Source organism: Lepidochelys kempii, chromosome 9 (assembly GCF_965140285.1).
Source record: "Lepidochelys kempii isolate rLepKem1 chromosome 9, rLepKem1.hap1, whole genome shotgun sequence".
Classification (NCBI taxonomy): domain Eukaryota; kingdom Metazoa; phylum Chordata; order Testudines; family Cheloniidae; genus Lepidochelys; species Lepidochelys kempii.
This window is the reverse complement of record NC_136388.1, coordinates 31,552,594-31,577,452: the sequence shown is the minus strand read 5'-3', so window position 1 is coordinate 31,577,452 and position 24,859 is coordinate 31,552,594. Positions and strand designations below refer to the sequence as shown.

At 41.8% G+C, this 24,859-nt stretch overlaps 1 protein-coding gene across 1 annotated transcript in view; it reads right to left on the bottom strand.

Annotated features, from left to right (window-relative positions):
* The window catches only part of SLC9A9 (solute carrier family 9 member A9), a 325,848-nt gene extending 310,596 nt beyond the window's left edge, over positions 1-15,252 (bottom strand). The window contains exons 1-2 of the mRNA XM_073359753.1: positions 14,891-15,252; positions 3,087-3,289 (exon numbers count right to left, since the gene is read on the bottom strand). Coding sequence (XP_073215854.1) covers positions 3,087-3,289; positions 14,891-15,065 — 378 coding nt within the window. The 5' untranslated portion in view covers positions 15,066-15,252. The remainder of the gene's footprint in view (positions 1-3,086; positions 3,290-14,890) is intronic.
* Between the last annotated feature and the right edge of the window lie 9,607 nt (positions 15,253-24,859).

Below are 24,859 nucleotides of genomic sequence, written 5' to 3'. Positions count from 1 at the left end.
TGGTTTAGCCAGGTCCGAGTGCGGTGGAAAGAGGCCAGAACAGAGGAGGGAATCTAGCCCACTGCTTTGGCCGCCATATGGAACACATTTTGTTCTACGAGTGCCATTGCAAAAAACAAAAAGACATGTAATAAAAATGGAATATTGCCTAGAGTTCAAACAAAGTGCATTCCGCAGTGCAATCCATGTGTATGAAACAGATGTATTTTTACTGTGTGTTTTGCTTCTTCAACAAAAGACTGGGGAAGAAAAAAAAATGTACATTTTCGTTACAAAATAAGACACTCATTAAAATGATTTCCCAAAAGTGATGTTAGAATGAGCATGAGTCTGAACAAAAATAAAAAATGGTCAGCCTTGCTATTGCCAGGATAGTGCCTGTATTCTCCATCAAGTTCAGGCCTGAAGAGATAGTGTTCTGCTTTTTTAACTTCATTTCAAGTAACTCCCAGTACAACAGAATCCTGTTTACAGCCTAGCACTGAGACACAAAAGACATTATAATACTAAGCCTGTGTAATTTGTTGTTCTGTCTGGGGGCTCTCCTACATTAATACCTTTAAAAGTGACAGCATGTCATTAGCAGAATGGCTTGCTCCTTCTCTGTCCAGATAAAATGCCTTTTTTTTTAAATAAATGGCTACAATATACTAGATGGATTTTTTCTCTTTAAAGCAAACAGAGCAGATTGCAAAATTGTTTCCGTCTTCTTACCAACTGATAACTTGATTCGATAAACAGGAAGTGAGAACTCAGCAAAAAAAAAAATTTTTTTTTTACTGTTCTGCTTACTTTGAGTTATTAAACTAATGTGAACCGGCTGGCAAATAATGGGATGTGGTAAATTTAGCTACGTTGACAACTTTATAGGAAATAAGATGGAGAAAGAACTTTTTACCACTAACTCTTCCAAACCAAGAGTCTCAAATGTCACATTAACATGGGAATTAAGTCAGTAAGTAAATCAGATTAAACATTTTTCCATAGGCAACAGAAATCCTAATTGCATATTTTTATTATTCAAAACAATGCTACGATGATATTTATAACTCATGGCACAGGCTAATCACTAGTGAAAAGGCTCAGGAACCTTATATGATGAAGTCAAAGGGGAATTTTGGTTTGCACAAAACAATCAAAAAATAGGCCAAAATGCAAGCATTTTTAAAATTATTATTTTTAAACAAAAGGCAGGACAGGCTCTTTGGGGCTTGTTTTCACCTCCTAAATTCTGCTGCATTTGTATTTGCATTTGCTGCATAGTGTCAAGTCGAGATAGAGTGAATCCCCCAGGCGTAGTTTGCAGAAGTAGCATCTGCAGCATGTTCCCCCTCCCTGTGTCCTGAACATAAGAACATGAGAATGGCCATCCTGGGTCAGACCAAAGGCCGATCCCTTCCAGTATCCAGTCTACCAACAGTGGCCAATACCAGGTGCCCAGAGGGAGTGAACCTAACAGATAATGATCAGTGATCTCTCTCCTGCCATCCATCTCCATCCTCTGACACCATTCCTTACCCACTATGCTAACTCCACAGAACTGAGGCTTTAGAGAATCTTATTGGGGTGTCAGGCTGGGGAAAGAGGGGAGGCTGGTCCCCTGACAAGGCTGCAGTTATCAGTGTGCAATTTATGCTGCTCCATTCTCATAATAGCTGTTATTCAGCTCCAGAGCGAGTGATGAACATGCTGAAACCTAGGCTGCTCATTGCATCTGAGCACAGCTGGATGTCAGGCAAAAGGTGGCACTTCAAGCACTAGAGACACATGCCACTGTGATACTTAAGGAAAACTCTCCATGCTGCCAGATTGCTCCTAGTTTCTAGGTTGACTCTGACATGGTTGCAAGCAAAGGGGAAGAGCTGGTGCTAGCCCACTGCAGGACCTAAGGAGGAATATCTCCACCCCAACAGTAAAGCAGGCAAGTTGTTATACTAAAAAACAAATATGGGGATCCCTTGAGTTGCTTGGGGCCCCAAGCAATTGTTTAGTCTGCTAATGTCTAGCGCCAATTCTTCTAAGGGGGACTGTTGTGGCTATGCATAGCCACCTGCCAAAGGCAATTCTCTCGAGAGGCAATAGTCTCTCAGGAAAATGCCTAAAGACTCAGTAAAGTCTGAATAAGTCTGAGGTCCCAGTATTTTCCTGTACCCACCCAGGTTTGCTATCACAACCTTCAATCAGCCTAATTTTTCCTGAGGGAGGCATTAACCAAACATACACATGTTCTAATTCAGGAACGAATTTAAGTATGTGGAAAACTTTAAATTTGTGATTAATCCCCCTGACTTCTATGCATGGGGACCTATATTATTGAGATAAAGACAACTCCTGAGTTTAAATAATTTCCATTATAACACATAGGTAAGTGAGTTACAAGGCAACCCACATGAAGGAACTTGGAAGTCATACAGGAATGGAGTGTAATCAGAAAAGTGAAGTTTAAGAAGTTTCTCATATGGTTAGAACCTTGGTATGCACATGTCCTATCTCTCATTACAACATGACAAATGTGCTGTTATGAAAAGTGCTTGTTGGGTTTTTGCATCATTCTCTTTCTTAGAGAGTTAGAAAAAAGGAAGTGTGCGGGGGAGGGAGCATAAAATTTAGATTTTAATATTAACATTACATTTGAAATTTTTGATTCCAAGTAGAGCTGCTTAAGTAATGAAAACACTGATTTGTAAGTAATTTCTTCAATGTCTGATGGGGGGAAAATGTTTTACGTCCATCACTCACTAATATGATTTGACCAGATCTTCTCAAGATAAAGTCAATATTTGTGGGGGCTGGAGTGGTCATACCAGAGAACTCAGGCAATTGTTTTGTTCACACACAGCCTCCTGACTACAGCGGAGCTGTGAACTATAATTCTTTTCTGTTTCATAGCAATTGGACATCTAATTCACCTTATTTCCTTTTTCTGTCTGTCCTCCTTCCTGTTCCTCCCTTGTCATCCTAAAATCAGAGTAAGTGTCCATATCACACTATAAATAGGGACAGATTCTCCTTTCACGCTGGCATAAGTTAATAAAGCAAGAACTCATTTTATAACACACAAGGATAATGGCAGACAATCCTTTTACCTTTTGAAGCATTGCATTGCCTTGGTGAGCATTAACGTTGTGTTGGTTGATTTGCCTTTTGTATTGATATTCATATATTTGGTTTGTTATATTAACAAGTACAGTGGGTGGGCCAAACTTCAGCTTCTCACAAGTATAGACAGTTCCACTTTCAAAGTTGGTTGGTGTTGTTGCATATTGTATAATTAATCCCATTACGAGACCTGCAGATTAGAAACATAAGAGGTTAAAATACTGTGAGTGTCTGATACAGCATTGGTTGTAGACATGGAGAAGAAAAGTATGGTGGTTCCCCTTCACCAACAGTACCATCGAGGTGCACTCCAGGCAGTATTGTGTGGATGAATATGGAACACTGAAGAACGTGGCAATTTCTGGATGAGTACAGGGGTGGACATGAGGGTTTTACATGCACCTGGAACAGATCATACTTCTGTGATCCAGGTATTGAGGTCATTCTGATGTTTTTACTAACCATGTTACTCAGCTACTGCATGCCTAATAAGGTATGTGTGGTAAGTATGTATTTAAAGCGGGAGGATGCTTTTGTGGCTAGAACACTGTACTGGAAGTCAAGAGATAATGTTCTTTTCTCAGCATCTCTGAAGATTTCCTGTGTTAAAGTTACGTTGGGTAAGTCGTTACTCACTCTGTCCCAGGACACATTCTGCATATTGTAAGGAGCTATGCAGTTACGGTGCTATATAAATAATAAACAATAAAAATGGAAAGAATGATGCTGTTGTGGTTAAGACACAGAGACTTGGATTTAGTTCCTGACTATATAGGCTATGTCTATACTGCAGCTGCAGCTTTATACTGCAGTTTGCATACATATGCCGGTGCTATCTGTACTCTAGCTACCTTGCTAAAAATAGCAGTGAAGACACGGCAGCACAGGCTTCAATATGGGCTGCACAAGCAAGCAAATGCTTCGGGGAGTCAGGCGGACTTGTGCAACCCGTGCTGCCATGTCTCACTACTATTTCTTAGCGAGCTAGCTAGATTAGACATGCCACCTGAGATTTAAACAAGCTGCAAATCACACCCCCAGCTGCAGCATAGCTATGCTGCTGACTTCCTGTGGGATTTTAGGCAAGTCACCAACAGTGTCCTCAGATGGAGAAAATAATACTTCCCAATTTGCCATGGGTGCTGTGAGGATTGTTGATAATCAATGGGTTCATTTTATTTATTGATAAGATGTCAGATAACTTCGCTCAATTGGTTTATTGAGCATAGAGAAATCAGCACAGACAGAAAAGGGTTAATACTTTATATGATCCTGGGAAGTAGTTGTTGCAGCAGTTTTCAGCATGTCTGTGTCAAAGTTTGTGCTTAATTCAGCTCATATTTAGGAAGTGTCTACACTTAAACTGCTACAGCAGTGCAGCTGTGCCACTGTAGTGCTTCAGTATAGCCACTCACTACAGCAATGGGAGGGGCTCTTCCATCACTGTAGTTAATCTCCCCCCTCCCAAGAGGTGGTAGGTAGTTCAATGGCAGAATATTTCTGTCGACCCAGGGCTGTCTACACTGGGGGTTAGCTTGGCTTAACTACGTTGCACCCCTGAGTGCAGTAACTGGTCAGCTTAACTTTCTAGTGTAGACCTGGCCTTATATGTCCCTTATTTATGACAGCAAAAAGACTAATGCCTCTCACTCCTTTTTCCTTATCTGTTTTTTGTCAGGTTATAAGACATCTGTGCCAACTACAAACAATATTATTCCAAATGAGTACAAATAATATTAGGCCATGAAAACCTACCATAAGTGTTCCCAGCACACAGTTCCTACTAGATGAAGCTTATCCATCATGCTTTTGACCAATCAATGCACATACATCTTGCTTTTGGCAAATAAACAGTACAACGCACAAAACCCACAATTTAACTACTAATAAAACCTAAAAGTACACAATAAAACCTAATCTTGAGTATAAAATATTCAAAGATACACCTTTAGCAAAGTACAAAAGTATGCTGGCAATTTTTGGTTCTTAGCTTAGCATAAGCCTTCTGGTTCATTCTATAATATTGACTAATAGTATAGTATAGTATAAATACTTGGGAAATGTTCAGATACAATGATGATGGAGGCCATTAAGTATCTAGATTTTTTTTAGAGCCCTTTGAAAAATATGAACGAAATTTAACTATAGAAAGTAACCCAGAGGAGTCAGAAAATTTAGAGTTAATACTGAAGTTTCATTCAGTAACCAGATACTATGCTGATGAGAGTGGTATAAATGGCTAGACAGAGAGATGGAACAATCTTGTTGTTGGCCAGTTTTGCAGAGGTCTCTGAACAGTGGTTGCCTCTAGCATATTATATCAGATGTAATATTTTAGCTTCATGGAGTAAGGCAAAGATGGTGTAATAACAAGAATGCTGACTATACTGTTAAGGAGGGATGTTTTCTTTAAATCCCTCAGGATTCACATCACCACTAAGAGTCCAAAGGTTGCTTCCTGAGGTCATATGAAATGTGCATAATAAATCAGATAATAAATCTAGCTGTAGTAAGAGGTAGCATACAGACTTCCTGAAAATTCTTGGGGGAGGGAAGCAGGCACTAAATGTTCCAATGCAAAATATTAATACCATGATGGCCAACCCCAAGAGTTCAAAAGTCAGACCTCAGGAAGCCATGAGAATTAACTGGTTAAAAGAGTTTGGGGTTTTCAGTCTGACTTCAGATTATTTAACCTTTAGGGGGAACTGCCTATCTCACAAGGTATTATTATAGGTTGAAAATTCAACCTTAAACGCACTCAAAATGCACATGCAAAAATGTGGACCTTCCCATTCCATGCTTGGAAGGATGCCACTCACCCTCTCTCAGACCCTTGAATGGGAGTACTATCTTCCTTTCCTCCCCAGCTCTCTTTCCCTGTCTGAAACTCTCAGATCCTTCTCTCAATCTCAAGACTCTGTCTGCCATCAGTCTCAGCCCTTCTACTGCTCCTCTGCCATGACACATTCTCCCTTCCTTTCCACCCACCGAAGTCTACCTCTATGGTCCTCATTTCCTGTCCCCATAGTGGGCTTGCCTGCTCCCTCATCCTCCTCTCCTACCACTCTAAATTCTGCTGTCCTCCCATATTCACCTGCTCCCTCACTGTCCTTCAATATTAATTTACGCCATACAATGTTCTTGCTTCGCTTCAAAATTCCCTTGCCCCCTTATTAACCCATACCCCACTGTCCTGCTCTGCTCCCCACCCTTCCATATGTAAACGTGGGAATAGTCCCGCTATTGTGGGGAACTTTCCTGACTTCTGCACTACCCCGGTGAAGTGGGCTAGCAAAAGGATCTGAGTCCTCACTCCCACTTCCTTTACCCAGTGGCCTCCCTGCTCTTGAGGACTCCCCTTCCACTCTCCTGTCTGGCAGAGTCCTCGTAACCCCAACAAGGCTGGGCCTGGGATTCCTGGGAGGCTCAACCCCCAACCCTGCTGTGGTCACCTAGGACAGGGGCTAGGGTGTCCCCACTCCAGGGTACTCTCTCTGCCCTGGGCACTTCTCTGACCCACTGACCATTACATACAAGTTAAAGCAAACACAAGTTATTTAATCAACAATTAATTTTAAAAAGAATAAGGAAAAATGGGAAAGGTTAAAGGGAACACATCAACCCGCTCTGTGGCAGGGAACATCACAAACATTCTCTCTGGAATGTCAGGGCAGTTCACAGTCTGTTCCTTGTAAGTCCCAGGCCTCCTTCTCAGGCCCTGGCTGTGCTGCAGGGATGCTGTGGGTTGGACACTTGCTCTGGTGGTGGCCACACGCTCTCAGGCTCTAAGTGGTAGGACCCTTCTTCTCAGTGTCGCCCCCGCCCTGTCGGGGTTATGATCCAAGCCTGGCCTGCAGAGCCTCTTGGCTGAGGCGTCTCCCCATGCTGGGCCCGCTGCCCAGGGTCCCCCTCGGTCTCCCCAGCTGCTCACTGCACCCAGCTCCGGACTGCTCCAGCCCCAGCTCCACCACCCTGTCTCAGCACTGCTGCTGCTCTGCCTCCAGCTCCCTGGGCTGTTTCTTTGGCCCCTCTGGCTCTGGTTGCTACAGCTCTGCTACCAGGACAGGTCTGCTCTGCAGGCTGCTTCTGTGACTCTGCTCCCAGCACTGACCTGCTTCCTGGGCTGCTTTTCTAGCTCCTCTGGCTCTGGTTGCTGCAACTCTGCTCCCAGGGCAAGTCTGCTCTCTCTGGGATGTGCCTCTGGCTTTGGGGCTGCAGCTCTGCTCCCAGGACAGGGTCTGCTCTCTCTGGGCTGCTTTTCTGGTCCCTCTGGATCTGGAACAGCTCTGCTTCCCAGCTCAGCTCGGCCCCTGCTTTCTCCTTAGCTCAGCCCCACTCTGACCCAGGCAATTCCAGCTCACACCGAGGATGGGACCTCCCTGGCCTCCTGACTCCCTGATTAGCCCGCTCGCCCTGTCGTTCAGGCTGACCTAGAGCATTGGCCTCTCCCCATTGTTCCTGGGGACTGTCAGTCTCAGGGTCCTGATTCACCCTCGACCCTTCCCCCTTTTTAGTACTGGTACCTAGCAACTAAAACACCCCCACTGAATGTTAGTAAGGGGGCAACAGTCCCCTTACACGTATCTGCCCAGTCTCCCCACACTATTTTTCCCTGCTTTCTGACAGCATGTAGGGCAGCCATCTTCCTTGAGTCAACCAGGACTCTCTCCTACTGAAACAATGAGAGACGGTGACCATCTTTACTAGGAGCTCTCTCACCATCACCTGCAAAGGTAGTGGGGAAATGACAGCCATTTTAATTGAGGGGATCGGCCTGTGGCTCTCAGATGGCCGTCATGTTTTGCCTACATAGCCTCTGTGCTACCATTGAATAGATCCCTGTTTCATAAAACACTTTGAGAAACCTAGTATATGCTCTTTACATAAAACCAAGTTCTGGTTACTGTTTTAAATATATGGGGACTGTCAGGGAAGTCCGGGATCAGACTACCTGCAACAGGCACCTGTAAGGGAGAATGAGCGAACTCAGATCCACCTAGAAGTAATTGAATCCCTAGTCAGTTAGTTAGTTGTGTTACTAGGCCTTAAGTGGGGGGAGATCCTAGAGACAGGAAGCTCCTGAGGAGAGGAGCTCCCAGGACAGCTCACCAGAAGAAGGAGCCTGGGAAGTGTGCTCCTAAGGACAGGGAACTCCCGAACAGTGGCAGGAAGCCCAGCCTCTCAGGAACTACAGGCTGTCACAGAGAAGAGCTGCTGTTGGCAGATCTCTGCAGGCCCTGGCTTCAGGGAAGCCTCCTGCTCATGCAGTGGGAAGAGACCTGACTTTCCAAGGAAGGGACCAGAGCCAAGAGAACCCTGCTGGAGGGTAGGAGACCGGGGAGAACACATAAACTGAGACTGACTGTCTCCAGCCAAGATGTTGTGGTGAAGGTTTGCTTGTATTTTCATTGGACCTTTGATTAAAAAACTAGACCACTCAGAAGGGTCATTGTTCCCTACATAAAGCCACATTTAACTTATTAAACGGCACATTTGGGGAAACAGACATGGTCAAATTGTGTTCTCAGTTATACTAGTGAAAGTTCATTAATTTGGCTTCTGGGTTATATTATTTCAAACAGAAGTGGTAAGTTTAAGATGGGAAGCTACAAGGGCAACTGTGTCCTGGCAAGATATGATATCTTCAACAGTAGTCACAAACAGCCTTCTGTGAGTTTTCTCTGGTGGGGCAGATAATATTCAGAAATGGCTAGTCTGGCATTTCACTGCACTTTTCCAAAGAAGTCACACAGAACTATGGTATGTTCCAGTCCTGCAAACACTTAGGTACCTGAATATATTCATATATGTAAAGCTAAACAATGTGTGTTTGCAGGAATGGTGCTTTTTAAGGTCTTAAAATTATCATCAAGATTGCTGTAAGGAAATAAAAATCAACATTTGACAAAGACAACTGGCTCATGTTGCTTCTTTCCCCTAGTTTGGAGCCTATCATCAGATGCAATATGGGTCAGGGTAGCATACTGAACTGCCCAGATGCTTAAAGGTATCGTCAGTGGTTTTAGAGTACAAATAAAATTCACAATTTTGTTAGTATCAATAGACATACAGGGATGGCTAGCATTAAGTACAGCAGATGTTGACAATCAATATTCTGAGAGCATTAATGGAGCTTTTGAGTCTCTTGAGTTCTCAGAGGAACATTATGATGTTTTAAATTTGAAGTACAGATGGATTCAAATCCCTAGATTCAGAAAATTAATGAAAGCTCCATAGAAGGATCTATAAGAGACAATTGCTGTATCACTTCAGTATATTTCTGGAGACCACTTAAGTATTGCAGTCATATTATTCCTTAAGAAATAAAGCATTTACCATAGGTCGGATTTACCAATACACTGAATATAAAACCTCAGGAAAAATAAATATTTTAAAGTTTATGCATTATCATCAACTCACATAAATTTCTGCTTTGTATAAAATATTTATTATCTCTAGTAGAGCTGTACTCAGAGGCCCTAGTCCAGATTCCAATTAAAATCACCCCCTTTTTTAAGCATAGGCTAAAGATGTACAGCATATGCCTTCCTTTCTACGGCCTCTACCTTCCTGTGTTCTCACCAGCTCCAAAAAAATTATTTACAATAGGTTCTAAAGAAGCATTCAGAACACATATAACAAAAGCAAAACTAATATTTTCAATATCCCTTGCAATTACTGTTCCCCAACACTGCAACTAAATATGGAAATACTTTCAAACAGCTCTCTGTGTTTAATATATGGGGCATCCTATGCAAAACACACCTTTAATACCAGATACATGTGGCAGCCCCTTATATGTTCCATTCATTTCAATAGAATGGGAACCAAATGCACAAACCCAGATTTTAGAATGGAAGGCCAGCAGTGACGCTGTTAAAAATAAATTGCATGAGAACAAATCAGGAAAGGATTAATTCACATAATAAGAAAACAGGTAGCCCTATTACAGGTTGCTATGCTGTGAGCAGAGGTAAGACAGCTTCAGCTATGATAACATCAGTTGAACATGGAGTTTAGTCATTAATACAGGGTCTCATCATGCAAGGTGAGAGCATGCCACACTGAATAGGAATCAATCCCTAACACAATAGAAGTCAGAATTCAATTAGAACATCTCTTCCCCTCCCAGGTTCCCTTTACCCGAGACGTTTCCCTGCAGTGACTAGTACTGATGTTCAGATAATTCCTTTTTAAAAGTGACTTCTGATGCTGGATTGAATCAGAAAAAAGACACTTTAAAGTGACAGTTTGTTTTTTTTAAATCGCATTACCATTTGTTACTCTTCTCCCAGAAGCACCCCAACTAGATCCCAAACCTGATTTCATTGAACTCAATAGGAATTTTGCCAATGACTTCAGTGGAAGCAGGATCAAACCCTTAATCATAGATAATAGTGTTGGAAAAGACCTTTGAGGTCATCAAGGCCACACTCTCGTATCAAAAAGGATATTCCTCCCTCTAGGATTTTATCTAGCTATTTCTGAACACCTCTAAATGAAGGTGACTCAGAAACTAAGCAGTTCAGTCCATTGCTTAATTCTCCTGACTATTCAAGAATTATTTTAGAGCAGACCTGAATTCCTTCACATTTGATTTAAAAACATTATGTCTCTTTTATATTCCAACTACAAAATCCATTCTGGCTATGGATGTTTCTCAAACACTTGTACTATATTATTGCAACCTGCCTTGATCACGCCTTTTTCCAGGCTCTAAATTATACCTCGAAGATCTCTCTTCATTATTCATACATGAATTGAAAAAGGGAAAATTGTGATCTTTGTCATATTATCCCAAACTATGGATTCCCATTTCTAGTACCTAATCCTATTAGGTTCTGACCTCCCACAGTCCCTTTGAAGGAATTGGTCAGTACTCAGCACACATTCAGAACCTTGAAGGATCAAGCTCACATCACCATTTTTGTCCCAATTCCAGTAAATAGTTCCCTGAATAAAGCAGTTACAGTTTAGTGTCTTAGGACAGTGGCTGTAAGAGGTCTTCCGATCTGTATTCCTGGCTCTACTATTGACTTGCCATGTGACACTAGGTAAGTCATTTAAGTTCTTTGCACTTGATTCTCTGCTGCATTATTCTAGTTTTACACCAATAAAACTCCGTTGATTACAACAGAGTTACACCAGCATAAATCTGGCAAAGGCCCTCTGTGCCTCAGTTTATTTGTAACTGGAGTTTGGTGTTGATTTTCAACAATAAAGTTCTAACGGCTTTGGGCCCTCCCTACCTGAGAGTATGTTTACACTGTGTGACTATACTGACATAGCTATGGTGTCACACCTATGCTTGCATACCCCTGTAGTATAGATGCAAACCTACTGTCAAGGTCATCATTTTCAGAAGTGACCACTGATTTGGGTGCTCAGTACGAGTCTGATTTTCAAACCACTGATTTCAATTGGAGCTGTGGGTTCGCAGCACTTCTAAAAGCCAGGCCCAAGGCAGTAAAAAGTACCTTTCAGATTCCTCCAAGGAAGGGCCATGTAATGTAAGTACTATTGTTAGAATAAAATGGTAAGAAGTGAAAAAGCCAACATTTCCTACTGTCCATGCTGACACTCAGCTGCTTCTTCACACCTCATTCAACTGCCTGCTTTGGCACTGGCCCACCCCAGAGCATTACCAAGAATGCTACTGTTGAACCTAGCTACAAGAATCAGAGACCCAAATTCAGTGGGAGATTGGAAGGCAAACCAATGAATGAATCTGCATTCTTCTGCCCATGGGGCTTAGTGGCCTGAGTTGTGGGTGCTCATCTCCTCACAGGATCAGGCCCTAAATCTGTCACACCTTTCTACTAGTTTTCCTCATCTTTCTCTTTGACCATCTTCTGCAATGGCACACCCATAAATAATGGTCATACACTGCATTGCCAACTGTTTCAGACCCAGACACCATTCCGTGCAACAGTCGGCAAACAGCTGGTCAAATACTACTCACTCATAAGTAAATAGGCCTGATTCTCCATAGCCTGGCAGACTGTGTATTCATGTAGATCCTGAAAATGGATCCAAACAGCAGACATCTGTGCCTCCATACAATGAACTGTGGAATTAAGGCATTACGCCTGTGCAAACTGGGTGTAAAATGCTACTGATCGGATTGTAAAATCTGGTATAAATGGCTACACAAGTTGCAAGGCAATGGAGAAACAGTTCTCATGGTGCTACTCAAGCTTGACTGCCGTGTAAGTGAGAACAGAATTTGGCCCAGTACAAGCACATGGTTCTATAGAGATTCCTACAGGTGATTTTCCTCTGAAGTTGCTGGTATTGATCTGTTGCAATTGTTTACAACTGAATTTTGCCAGTTTCCTTTAACCACTCCTGTTTCACACTGCTAAGAATACCTAAAGCCACACCCAATATTGCTAGGTACAGGAAGGACTACGGCTTAAGCTTGTAATGCACATGAATGGGTATTTCTCTTTGTCTGACGTCTGTCATAAATAATAGAAGACTAAATGGACTCAGTATCCTTTGTTCAGGAATTTCTTAATGCAGAGCTTCACTCAGGCCTCAGCACAGATCTCAACTGGCAAGTGAATTTAATGAACTCTAAAAGGGACACTCTGCTTAACGGTATTCATGGCTACACAAGGTGCAAGGCAATGACAAATATTCCACATTGTAGGAGTTGAAAATGTTATTGAAATTAAATGTTAGAAACAACAGTGATGGGCAGCAGTATAAAACCCTAAAATAGGGAACTGACTTTTTTTTTTGAAGTTGAATTGCATTCCCCACCCTCTTTTTGCTTTTATATCAGTTTTGATAAGGTACATTCAAAATGAACCAGAGATGGAGAACCCAAGCCACTAAGTACAGATCCAGGCCAAAACCTAGGCAAAGGTATGGGGTGTCTGAATCTGCAGTTTTGGATTGCGTCTAACACTGCATGTAACATGATCAGTTGTACACAGGACATCACACAGAAGAAGCAAGGGATTCTAAGAGGAAGGGTCTTGTGTGTAAATCCTAGAAAAATGTTATATTTTACAGGTTGTCCATAGTGAAAATATTGCATAGTATTTCACTGATTTCTCCATATGCAGAGATTAATAGCAAAAAATAACAGACAAATGTATATAATCATCTGCAATTAGAGGTGGTTTGTAGAGTATAAAAACTATTTTAGTAGAACTATCTAAACTGTGCACATCAATGCCATTGTTAATTGTGGTGAACTGTAACCTTCTACCAAGTATTGTTTTTTAATCTCAATTGATTTACTAGCAGTATATTATGCACATGTGACATAAGACCTGAGAAGTTAGAGATAAAATAAAATCGGGTGGACTGTCATATAAGTTCTTTTTCCACCACTCTAGTTATTTGCCAGTAAGCCCTACAGAGTTACTATTATAGAACATAATCTTTCAAAACAGAGGCAGGGACAGGTATAAAGGAAAGGAACACTCACACTTCCCCACCACCTATTTAGAATAGCATGAATGCTTGATACAAGATTTTATTTGTTTTTTTACTTTCCTCTGAAGCATCAGGTCACTGCTAGAGGCAGAAAGTGACCTAACAGGTCAAGTATCTGGTACAGAAGGGTAAATCCTGTGTTCCTATGACTTTTCAGAGTTCATTTGTGTAATTAAGAGTTTTAAAGGGACAATGTTAAGACTGATAGACTTCAGCTCTAACCCTTCGATAAACTCTAACCTTCTTCCTTTAAAAGATACCACTTAGGAGGAAACATCTACTGACTTTCAAATTAAAAGCTCCAATGGTCTTAAAATCATGGGCCTGATTATCCCAAGTTCCATGCATGCAATGTCAATGATTTCAATGGAAACACTGCATGCAGCTGACAGAAAAACAGGCTCAAGTACTTTTAGAATATGCAACCTTAGAGCATGTGAATTTCATAATGAATGGGGCAGCATCATGACATACATAGGAAAGTCAGAGTCACAGGTGGTTTGTGGCTAGGATGCACAATATATAAAGTGATAATTTGTATCCCTTTTTCCAGCCTTGACAGTGTCATCAGGGCACATTTTGTGGAAAGCAAAATGGAGATTACACAACTTTTCTGAAAGTGAAACAAGAGAGAAAGGAAGGACTGGGGAAATAACCCCACCATTCCCTCCATATAATAATTAAACTGACAGAGACCTTCATCGCAGCAGGCTACGCAGAAGGTCCTATGCACAAGTTAAATAAAATATTGGAAAATTACATCAAGGAAGATTAGAACAAGAGAGGCAAACTGAAGTACAGATATAATGGAAACATTCAGGGAGGATCAGAGAGTGACTTTTCAAAATCTGCTTTTCTACAACACAATGAAAAACAAAACAAAAATCTTCAGCTAGTTGAAATTGCATCAGACCACAGGGCTGAACCCATGAGATCCTAATAGATTCCTGCTGTGACTTAGTGTCACACCATCATGGGATATCGCAAACAAGTATGCATTATATTCATATGAAATAATCGCTTTCAACCTGGTATTTTATTCTTATGAAACAGGCCTCCTATATTCCCAAAGGGTTTTTAGATTCAGATCAGCCCATGGAAGTACGTTATCTGTACAGTGCTACGATAACCTATTCGTGACATTTACTCCATTGACAGGTCAACTTATGTCTGTTTTGTGAGAGTTGAAGTGTTAAATTTTTTACTGCACATTTCAATAGGCTAGTGGCATTTCATTCAGTACATTTTCTGTGCCTTGTCAGCACTTGAGCTCAAGTGTCTAATTATACACATGCAACAAGTTTAATACTAAACTGGCACTTAAATTTGTACTCACCATAAACCATGGCTCCTCCAGTTTCATGCAAAAAGCGGAATCGATGATTTTTAAATAACCAAATTGTTAATATTGTGAGGATGAGCAAAAAGTTAAAGACCAGCAACTCCACAGCTCCCTGATGATAAAACTGATCCTCATCTCTCGCTGACATATATTTCCTTAATTTTTCCATTTCATTCCCCTTATGTGAGTACTTTTTAAAAAAAAAAAAAGGATGAAGGGGAACAAAATGCAAAATAAAGAAAACACCACAGGTTAAATGCTATATCATCAACTTTGGTAAAGGAAAGTCTAGACACTACTGAAATTCACAACACATCTGCTTTATTTGCAGCCTCACGGCAAACTCCCCTAGCTCAGAATTCAGCTGGATTCTAGTTACAACTTCCTGTTTCTCTCTTAAAGCTGTCCTGTCTCATTTGTAATGTTATGATTGCATCACTACATTGTTCTTGTTTTAAATGTAGATCGATAAGATTTGTGCAATTTGAGGCTCTGTGAACCTATCAAACCTCTGTGATCCTACCAAAAACTATTTTTTGTTTGTTTGCAAAAATTAGTTTATGTCCACAACACTTTGTTCCTATAAATTTTTTAAAAAATCTTTCATAAAATCATATTAGAACCTTGAACATCTCACATAGGCAAACCCTAACTAATGTTGAACAAGTGGCATAAATGACAAGTTGGTTATATTTTTACAATTAAAAAAAACTTTCCATTTTACCACTCTACAGTGCTAGTCTTAGGCAAGGAAGCTTAGGGTTTACTACAATAAGAGTTTGTCTGCATAAAGACCAAATAAAAAATGAAGATTCAGGCCCTAATTCTGCAATGAGCTCTGGATGGACAGACTGCTGGGGCACAGAATGAAAGCCGGGGGGGGGCTGCCAACGTGAAGCTCATAGCACCTTAGTTAGAAAAACACAATACAAATTAAAATGTAATTTTTTTCATCATTTATGCTGCTGACCCATTTCCATTCACCATAGGCAATAAAACTGGCTACTTTTATAGCCATTTCTAGCAGTGATGAGCTGCCACAAGCTGAAGAACCGGTTCCTTCAGTCGCTCCAGGTCTTTGGCAGCACGTCCTTCAGTCGCTCCAGGTCTTCGGCGCCACTGAAGGACCCGTCGCCGAAGGCCCGGAGCGAGTGAAGGACCCGCCGCTGAAGTGCCACCGAAGGCCCAGAGTGCCCCTGGGGGAATAAAAATTCTCAGGGGAGCTTCCCCAGCTGAGAGCTCAGGCGGGACGGAAAGGACGGTCCTGTGGGCCGCATGTGGCCCACGGGCCACAGTTTGCCCACCCCTTTAACAACTGGTTCTAAACCAGCTTCAAAATTTAACAACCGGTTCGTGTGAACCGGCTCCAGCTCACCACTGATTTCTAGTCAATTTCACTTTCAGGTTGTCATGTCCTAGCTCAATGCTGCAATATTTGGCTGCAGACACTGGAGGGGAATATTCATGTGTTTAAAAACCACCTCCAGCCACTGGAGTATTATAAAAGAGAAGAGCAAAGCATTTCTCTTTGTCTCAGATTCCATACAAGTTTGTTTACAGAAAGCCTACATTTGCAGCCAGATTTGAACTGACGGTTCAAACGTCAGAGATGAGTCAATTCAAAATGAATACATAGGCAGCAATGCTGTCAGCTGGGTTTGGTGGCCCCAGCTCTGCAGAAAGTGTCCACAGCTCCAAGCAGACCTTTCTTCCCACACAAGACTATGGCTTCCTTGTCCATTCTGCAACCCCTCAAACCATTTTTATATTAAGGGGCAATGGCCTGGTCACTATGTATAGCCAGTTTCATGGCGTTTCCTAACTCCTCTTCCCGGGGAGTTTCTCTGAAGGGGATGATATAGCTCCAGACAGTTATTTTTTAATTCACATCTCTCGACTTTTCTACTCCTTTTTTCATAGTCACCCTGTATTTGTGTTTTTGCTCTGCTCTCCCCTTCTGCCCCCCGCTGCACCTCATTTTCTCCTTTGGATTTCTCTCTTCCCCTCTGCTCTGTTCCTCTCATCACTCACAGCCAGGGTGTAAACTCAGAAAAGGACATTTTAATTCAAGTCTATCCGCTGAACCCATGAAGTCTGTGTGAATTAAAAAATAGGCAAAGCCAGTTCACACGTCCCTCATTAACCATACAATACAGGAAAAAAATTTAAAAAAAAGACAAAACTTAGATTTTGAGTTAGATAATTGAATATTTATTATCCATTATATTGGAAACAGCAAAATAATACATGAGGATTAGGTGGAGGGATTCTGATTACACTACTGAAACAAAACTCTTCCCCGAACATAAGAGCCAGATGGGCAGAATGAGATCAGTGTAAGGGAGGGAGAAGGACAGGGCATTTGATCTGCACATTTTCTCAGTTCAGAAATGAAAGTGTTCATAGTACTATGACTACAAAGTGGTATAATGTATTAGAAGAAACAACAGCACTCTCCTAATCTGCATGTGGCAAGTTGCAGGAAGTTCTCATGAGCTGTTCTTCCTCCTTTTTAAAAAATTAGCTTAAGAGTAGCTGTGCATGACTGATACTTCAGCTTTTCACCAAGACAGCCAAAACATGTTACAGGTGGCAGGAACTTTTTGCAAATCAGTGGGACTATGGAATCTGGCCCGTTGATTGTATCTCAATCACTAATGTTCTGACTGTCAAAAAAACAAACAGAGCAAACAATAAGACAATTCTGCGTTCGATGGTTATGCCTTTATATCGAACCCAAGAAGCAATAAATCAGGAGTCCTTGGGGGAAAACGGAAGCACTTAAAGTGTTAGTGTCTTTAATATTTGAAGAACAAGACTCTTGCCCACATAAACAGGGCCTGTTGAAGTATGAGGCAAGAATTCTGGTGTCTAACCTCCCTTTCCTGTGATAGCACAATGATGCTTTTTGGTTCCCCATATACAAATAACTTCTCTGACATGAAAGGAATCTGACAATAACCACAATGATTCTGTCTTGAAAAACAGTCATTCTTTCTTACTATACACTGATTCTTTTTGAACCATGGTTCCAAATACTAAATGCTATTGTGTGGAATGATTTTAACAATGTATAAATGTGCATTTTTAAAGGAAATGTTTCCTGTTTCCTAACAATCATGTAATAGAGATGTTTTTGCTCACAACTTTTTTTAATTAAAAAAGCTTACAAACATTGGTCAAATTCTTTGCTGGTGTAAATTGGAGCCAATGGACCTGTGCCAATTTATACTAGCAGAGAATTTGGCCAGCATATACCATACCCAACACTCCACCCCACCAAACAACAAAACCTACATTAAAAGAACACTTTATAAGGTTGAATAGTCAAGCACTGAAAAGTTAGAAAACGAAAGAATTGAAATTGTTTATGCAATGTTAATTCTACACCCTGGTGCCTATGCATAATTACATCATCAGATATTTTTCCATAAGACTGCTGCCACATTCAGCCCACAGGTTGATGGGTCACAGTGAATAAGGCAGATGTTCAGTATTTCTTATTTCCATATCATCCAGTGTGTGGCCCCATACCTGACATGCTGTTCACCATGTTCAACACCAAATACTGCACTGAATATGGAATTATTTCCTCCTGAGCTTTGTTATGATGCTCATTACTGGAGTATCTGACTGCCTCGCAAACATTAAACAATTTATCTTCACAATTTCCCCTGTGAGACCGCAAAGCATTTTACAGTTGGAGAATTGAGGCACTGAGAGATTAAGATTTGCAGCAGTGTTCACTAATTTTGGTTGACTCAGTTATTGGGGAGCCCAGCTTGACACGTAAGGCCTAATTTTACAAAAATGTTGAATACCTGCAGTTCCAATGGTCTTGCTTTGGAGCTGTCAATTCAGCACTTCTCAAAAGCAGACCCTGGTATCCAGAAAATGAGGAACATACAATTAGTGGCCAGTTCCAAAAATTTTGATCCAAGGTCCACCTTCAGTAAACACTGAAACGTGCTTAGCTCTATGGATGTGAGTAGTCCTACTGCGGACAATGGTTCAGGCCTAAGGCACTTGCCCACTGAAGTGAAAAATCTGGGCCACAGGCTTGTCTATACAGAATTTTTTTGTTTACAGCTTTAACTATACTGATATAGTTAAAGTGGCACAGCTCCCCTGTGTGAACACAGTTATGCCAATATAAAGGTGTGTATAGCTTAGTGCTGTAAGGGAAGAGAAATACTGCTAAGGGACCTCTCTGCTGGTATAACTGCATCCACACTAAGGGTTGTGCATAGTTAAATATTTTGGAACAAAAACCACATCCCTAAAACAAAATTGTTAAATCAATACAAAAACTGTGCCTAGAACAGGCCTAAGTACTGCTCAACATGTAGGAGTGCCAGGGATAGAATAGAGTTCTTGTGGGCCCCCATCTAGTGCTTTATCCACAAGACCACTCTTCCTATTTCTGCAGTTCTCTGCCTCACTCTCCTTTCAGTGTTTATAGCAAATCTTGTGTGGGTTTCAGGGTATGTCTACACAGCAACTAGACACCCACGGCTGGCCCGTGCCAGCTGACTCAGGCTCACGGGATTCAGGCTGCAGGGCTGTTCCTTTGCTGTGTAGACTTCTGAGCTTGGGCTACAGCCCAAGTTCTAGGACCCTGCAGGGTGGAAGGGTCCCATAACTCAGGCTTCAGCCCAAGCCTGGAAGTCTACACAGCAATGGAACAGCTGCGCAGCCAGAGCCCTGTGAGCCTGAGTTAGCTGGCATGGGCCAGCAGCGAGTGTCTAGTTGCTGTGTAGACATGCCCTTACAGACCACAGCCTCATTCACTGACCCAATCTGACATGACTTTCAGTCACAGTCACTGGAGTACTTTATTAGAATAGATCATATTTCTTTCTTATTTGTGACATTTAAGTCCAATTTCAAAATTGGGGACATTCCCTCAGGCCAGACCAAACTCCTTTAGTGAATTACTCATCACTCTCTCTCTCAGCAACTCCACAAAGGGCTGTTAGACTGAAGTACACCTATCAAAGCATATCAGGGCTTTTGCAAAAACCACATCGAAGTGGGAGCTGTCAGGCCCAAGACAGAAATACTGGATATTCATTCAGGACTCAGGATCAGGGAGGACGATAAGTAACTCTCAAAATAATATTCAGCACATTGCAAGATTGGGCCCCCAAAGGTTATAGCCTTTCAGAAATGGAAGATGTAATTATAAATCAGCTGTCCAGACACAGCCATCTGTCACAGTTACTCTTCATGAGAAATCCAGATGTGCAGTCCAAAAGTGCTGTGTTTTGCTTCTTTGCATTATACATTTTATGAATAATTTCTTCCTGAAGCAATGTATATGTTTTTATCCTTGACCTCAACTGACATTTTAGAAGTTCAGTTAGCATACCGCCAATTTTTAGCAGGCACGTCCATGATGCCTAATAAACTAACATTTTTTCAAATGTTTTCATAGTTTTCATGTTGATCACCTGAATCACAGCATTTTTCAGCCAGCAAAAGGATACAGTCTAGTATTTTGTGCTAAGCTCTTCTCTCTTTTTTTTCCCCCCATGAGTTTTCTCTGCCTCCTCTCCATTCCTTATTTATTCAAGAAATTTTTTTGGTCAATATCTGTCTCTGTCCACATGCTGTCTCAGACTGGCCTGCTGCATAAAGCATTCTCTGTGAATTCTCCTTGACTCGTAAGTTTTCAGATTTTTGGGTTCAGGCAATTCACGTGCTATTTAAAATGTTCTGTTTTAAATGAAAAAAGAAAAGGAGTACTTGTGGCACCTTAGAGACTAACCAATTTATTTGAGCATGAGCTTTCGTGAGCTACAGCTCACTTCATCAGATGTTTACCGTGGAAACTGCAGCAGACTTTATATACACACAGAAATCATGAAACAATACCTCCTCCCACCCCACTGTCCTGCTGGTAATAGCTTATCTAAAGTGATCAACAGGTGGGCCATTTCCAGCACAAATCCAGGTTTTCTCACCCTCCACCCCCCCACACAAATTCACTCTCCTGCTGGTGCTAGCCCATCCAAAGTGACAACTCTTTACATAATCAAGTCGGGCTATTTCCTGCATAGATCAAGGTTTTCTCACATCCCCCCCACCCCCATACACACACAAACTCACTCTCCTGCTGGTAATAGCTCATCTAAACTGACCATTCTCCAGGTTTAAATCCAAGTTAAACCAGAACATCTGGAGGGGGGGGTAGGAAAAAACAAGAGGAAACAGGCTACCTTGCATAATGACTTAGCCACTCCCAGTCTCTATTTAAGCCTAAATTAATAGTATCCAATTTGCAAATGAATTCCAATTCAGCAGTTTCTCGCTGGAGTCTGGATTTGAAGTTTTTTTGTTTTAAGATAGCGACCTTCATGTCTGTGATTGCGTGACCAGAGAGATTGAAGTGTTCTCCGACTGGTTTATGAATGTTATAATTCTTGACATCTGATTTGTGTCCATTTATTCTTTTACGTAGAGACTGTCCAGTTTGACCAATGTACATGGCAGAGGGGCATTGCTGGCACATGATGGCATAGATCACATTGGTGGATGTGCAGGTGAACGAGCCTCTGATAGTGTGGCTGATGTTATTAGGCCCTGTGATGGTGTCCCCTGAATAGATATGTGGGCACAATTGGCAACGGGCTTTGTTGCAAGGATAAGTTCCTGGGTTAGTGGTTCTGTTGTGTGGTATGTGGTTGTTGGTGAGTATTTGCTTCAGGTTGCGGGGCTGTCTGTAGGCAAGGACTGGTCTGTCTCCCAAGACTTGTGAGAGTGTTGGGTCATCCTTTAGGATAGGTTGTAGATCCTTAATAATGCGTTGGAGGGGTTTTAGTTGGGGGCTGAAGGTGACGGCTAGTGGCGTTCTGTTATTTTCTTTGTTAGGCCTGTCCTGTAGTAGGTAACTTCTGGGAACTCTTCTGGCTCTATCAATCTGTTTCTTTACTTCTGCAGGTGGGTATTGTAGTTGTAAGAAAGCTTGACAGAGATCTTGTAGGTGTTTGTCTCTGTCTGAGGGGTTGGAGCAAATGCGGTTGTATCGCAGAGCTTGGCTGTAGACGATGGATCGTGTGGTGTGGTCAGGGTGAAAGCTGGAGGCATGCAGGTAGGAATAGCGGTCAGTAGGTTTACGGTATAGGGTGGTGTTTATGTGGCCATTGTTTATTAGCACTGTAGTGTCCAGGAAGTGGATCTCTTGTGTGGACTGGACCAGGCTGAGGTTGGTGGTGGGATGGAAATTGTTGAAATCATGGTGGAATTCCTCAAGGGCTTCTTTTCCATGGGTCCAGATGATGAAGATGTCATCAATATAGCGCAAGTAGAGTAGGGGCTTTAGGGGACGAGAGCTGAGGAAGCGTTGTTCTAAATCAGCCATAAAAATGTTGGCATACTGTGGGGCCATGCGGGTACCCATAGCAGTGCCGCTGATCTGAAGGTATACATTGTCCCCAAATGTGAAATAGTTATGGGTAAGGACAAAGTCACAAAGTTCAGCCACCAGGTTAGCCGTGACATTATCGGGGATAGTGTTCTTGACGGCTTGTAGTCCATCTTTGTGTGGAATGTTGGTGTAGAGGGCTTCTACATCCATAGTAGCCAGGATGGTGTTATCAGGAAGATCACCGATGGATTGAAGTTTCCTCAGGAAGTCAGTGGTGTCTCGAAGGTAGCTGGGAGTGCTGGTAGCGTAGGGCCTGAGGAGGGAGTCTACATAGCCAGACAATCCTGCTGTCAGGGTGCCAATGCCTGAGATGATGGGGCGCCCAGGATTTCCAGGTTTATGGATCTTGGGTAGTAGATAGAATATCCCAGGTCGGGGTTCCAGGGGTGTGTCTGTGCGGATTTGATCTTGTGCTTTTTCAGGAAGTTTCTTGAGCAAATGCTGTAGTTGCTTTTGGTAACTCTCAGTGGGATCATAGGGTAATGGCTTGTAGATAAGCTTTAGATAAGCTATTACCAGCAGGACAGTGGGGTGGGAGGAGGTATTGTTTCATGATTTCTGTGTGTATATAAAGTCTGCTGCAGTTTCCACGGTAAACATCTGATGAAGTGAGCTGTAGCTCACGAAAGCTCATGCTCAAATAAATTGGTTAGTCTCTAAGGTGCCACAAGTACTCCTTTTCTTTTTGCGAATACAGACTAACACGGCTGTTCCTCTGAAACCTGTTTTAAATGAGGAAGTCAGAATTAATTTTTTTAAAAGTTCTGATTCGTACTGGGACCCCCTCTATCCTGACTCAAAGGCTGACCCTAGACACACATGGACTTGGTGTTTTGCTCACAGGTGATCCATGCTCCATTCTGATGATACAGTTTATCGGGATATTAAAACTCAATCTAGATTTGGAGTGCTATTGGACCACTGCCTTCAGAAAGCTTGTGTTCCAAGTTTACATAATTCTGGTCAATTTTTCACTGCAGTATTTTAAAACCAACAAACAAATGAGTTAGTCACAGGGTATGCTGGGAAGGAGACAAACCGCAGGGTGCTGTGTAGTGTTAATGCTACTTTTAGATTCCATAGACTTTCTGAAGTATGAAGGCTTCTTAACGTGAAATGGCCAGATTGTAGGACTTTTAAAGTCCTTCAAACGAGCTTTGAAACAAGCTTTGGTGCAGTAATAGCAAGCAGGTGGCCCAGATGTGCTAATTAAGACAGATTATATTTGACAGAATTGCTAGTTTATAGATTCAGTGAAGTATAAAAAGCTGACCTCTCACGTGGACTTTGTGGGACGTTCTGCATCTTGGTGGATTCAGTCTGCCTGTTCAGCCGCCCCCCCACAAAGGCAGACAACGTAGTGAGAGAGCAGTAGATAACCCCACCAAACACCCTATGCTAAAGTGTAGGGGAACGTGAATTCAAATCTCACCTCTACTGACTGCTGTTTATATTTCCAGGCACTTTGTAGCCTTTATTAGCGACTAAGACCAAACCTTAGAAGGCAGTGAACTGGCACCTTCCATTTCACAAATAAGTTAACACTGAAGTTGCAGCAGGTCACTTCAGGCAGAGTAGAAATAGAATCCAGAGGTGAAATACTGGCCCCCTTGAAGTCAATGGCAAAATTCTTATGCATTTCAGTGGGGCCAGAGTTCCACCCACATGTCTAATATGGCAAAGTCAAGATTATCCACTGAGCCACATGGCCTTTCAGACTGAATGTACCCAATGTGTGTTGGTTAGCCTCTCTTTTCTAACCAGTAGGCATCACTTCCCTTCTAGAGCCAGAGATCGACTCAGAAGTCTTAATCTCCAATATTCTCTTGCTGTCTAGCAAAAAATTGTGTAATCCACTGGCAAAGCATGTCACGTCTTCCTCTAGTCACTGGGTCATATAGACTAAAAATAGCAATTACTCCTGTAGTTCAAATGGTAGAGGCCTACGCTGTGGATCTGGGATCCAGTGGTTAAACACTGCTGAAGATGCATTCACAGTGGGATCTACATGGGTTGCATATAATAGATTTTTTCCCATTTTTCTTTTTAAAATAGTTGATTCAGTTCACACAGTGAAAAAAATCCTTTAAAATAGATTTTATAGTTAATTTTTTTCTAGCAATTATGCCGCAAAACCCAGGTGTTCCAGAGTCTGGTCATTTGTCACATATTTCAACTGTTGGCATGACACTTTGGCTGCTTTGAAGACTGATAGGTAGGATAAACAGATCCCCATTGCAGGGGCACAAATATTTTCCATTGCTATCAACACACCCAAAAAGACTGGAGTAAAAGCTGGAAATACAGTACACGGCTAGAATTTAAGGGAGAAAACCTTGAGAATGTTGAAATTTTGCAAAAAACAAACCAGAAAGCCAGGAAATTTGAAGATAATGTAAAAACTTCACAAAATAATTAGTTTTGAATACTTTCATAAAACCTAACTCTGTCCTCCTGCTACCCACACCTCCCTGGCCACAAAATCCTCTTTCTGATTCAGCCGTAGCATTAATACACTATGAAGAAGTGATTTA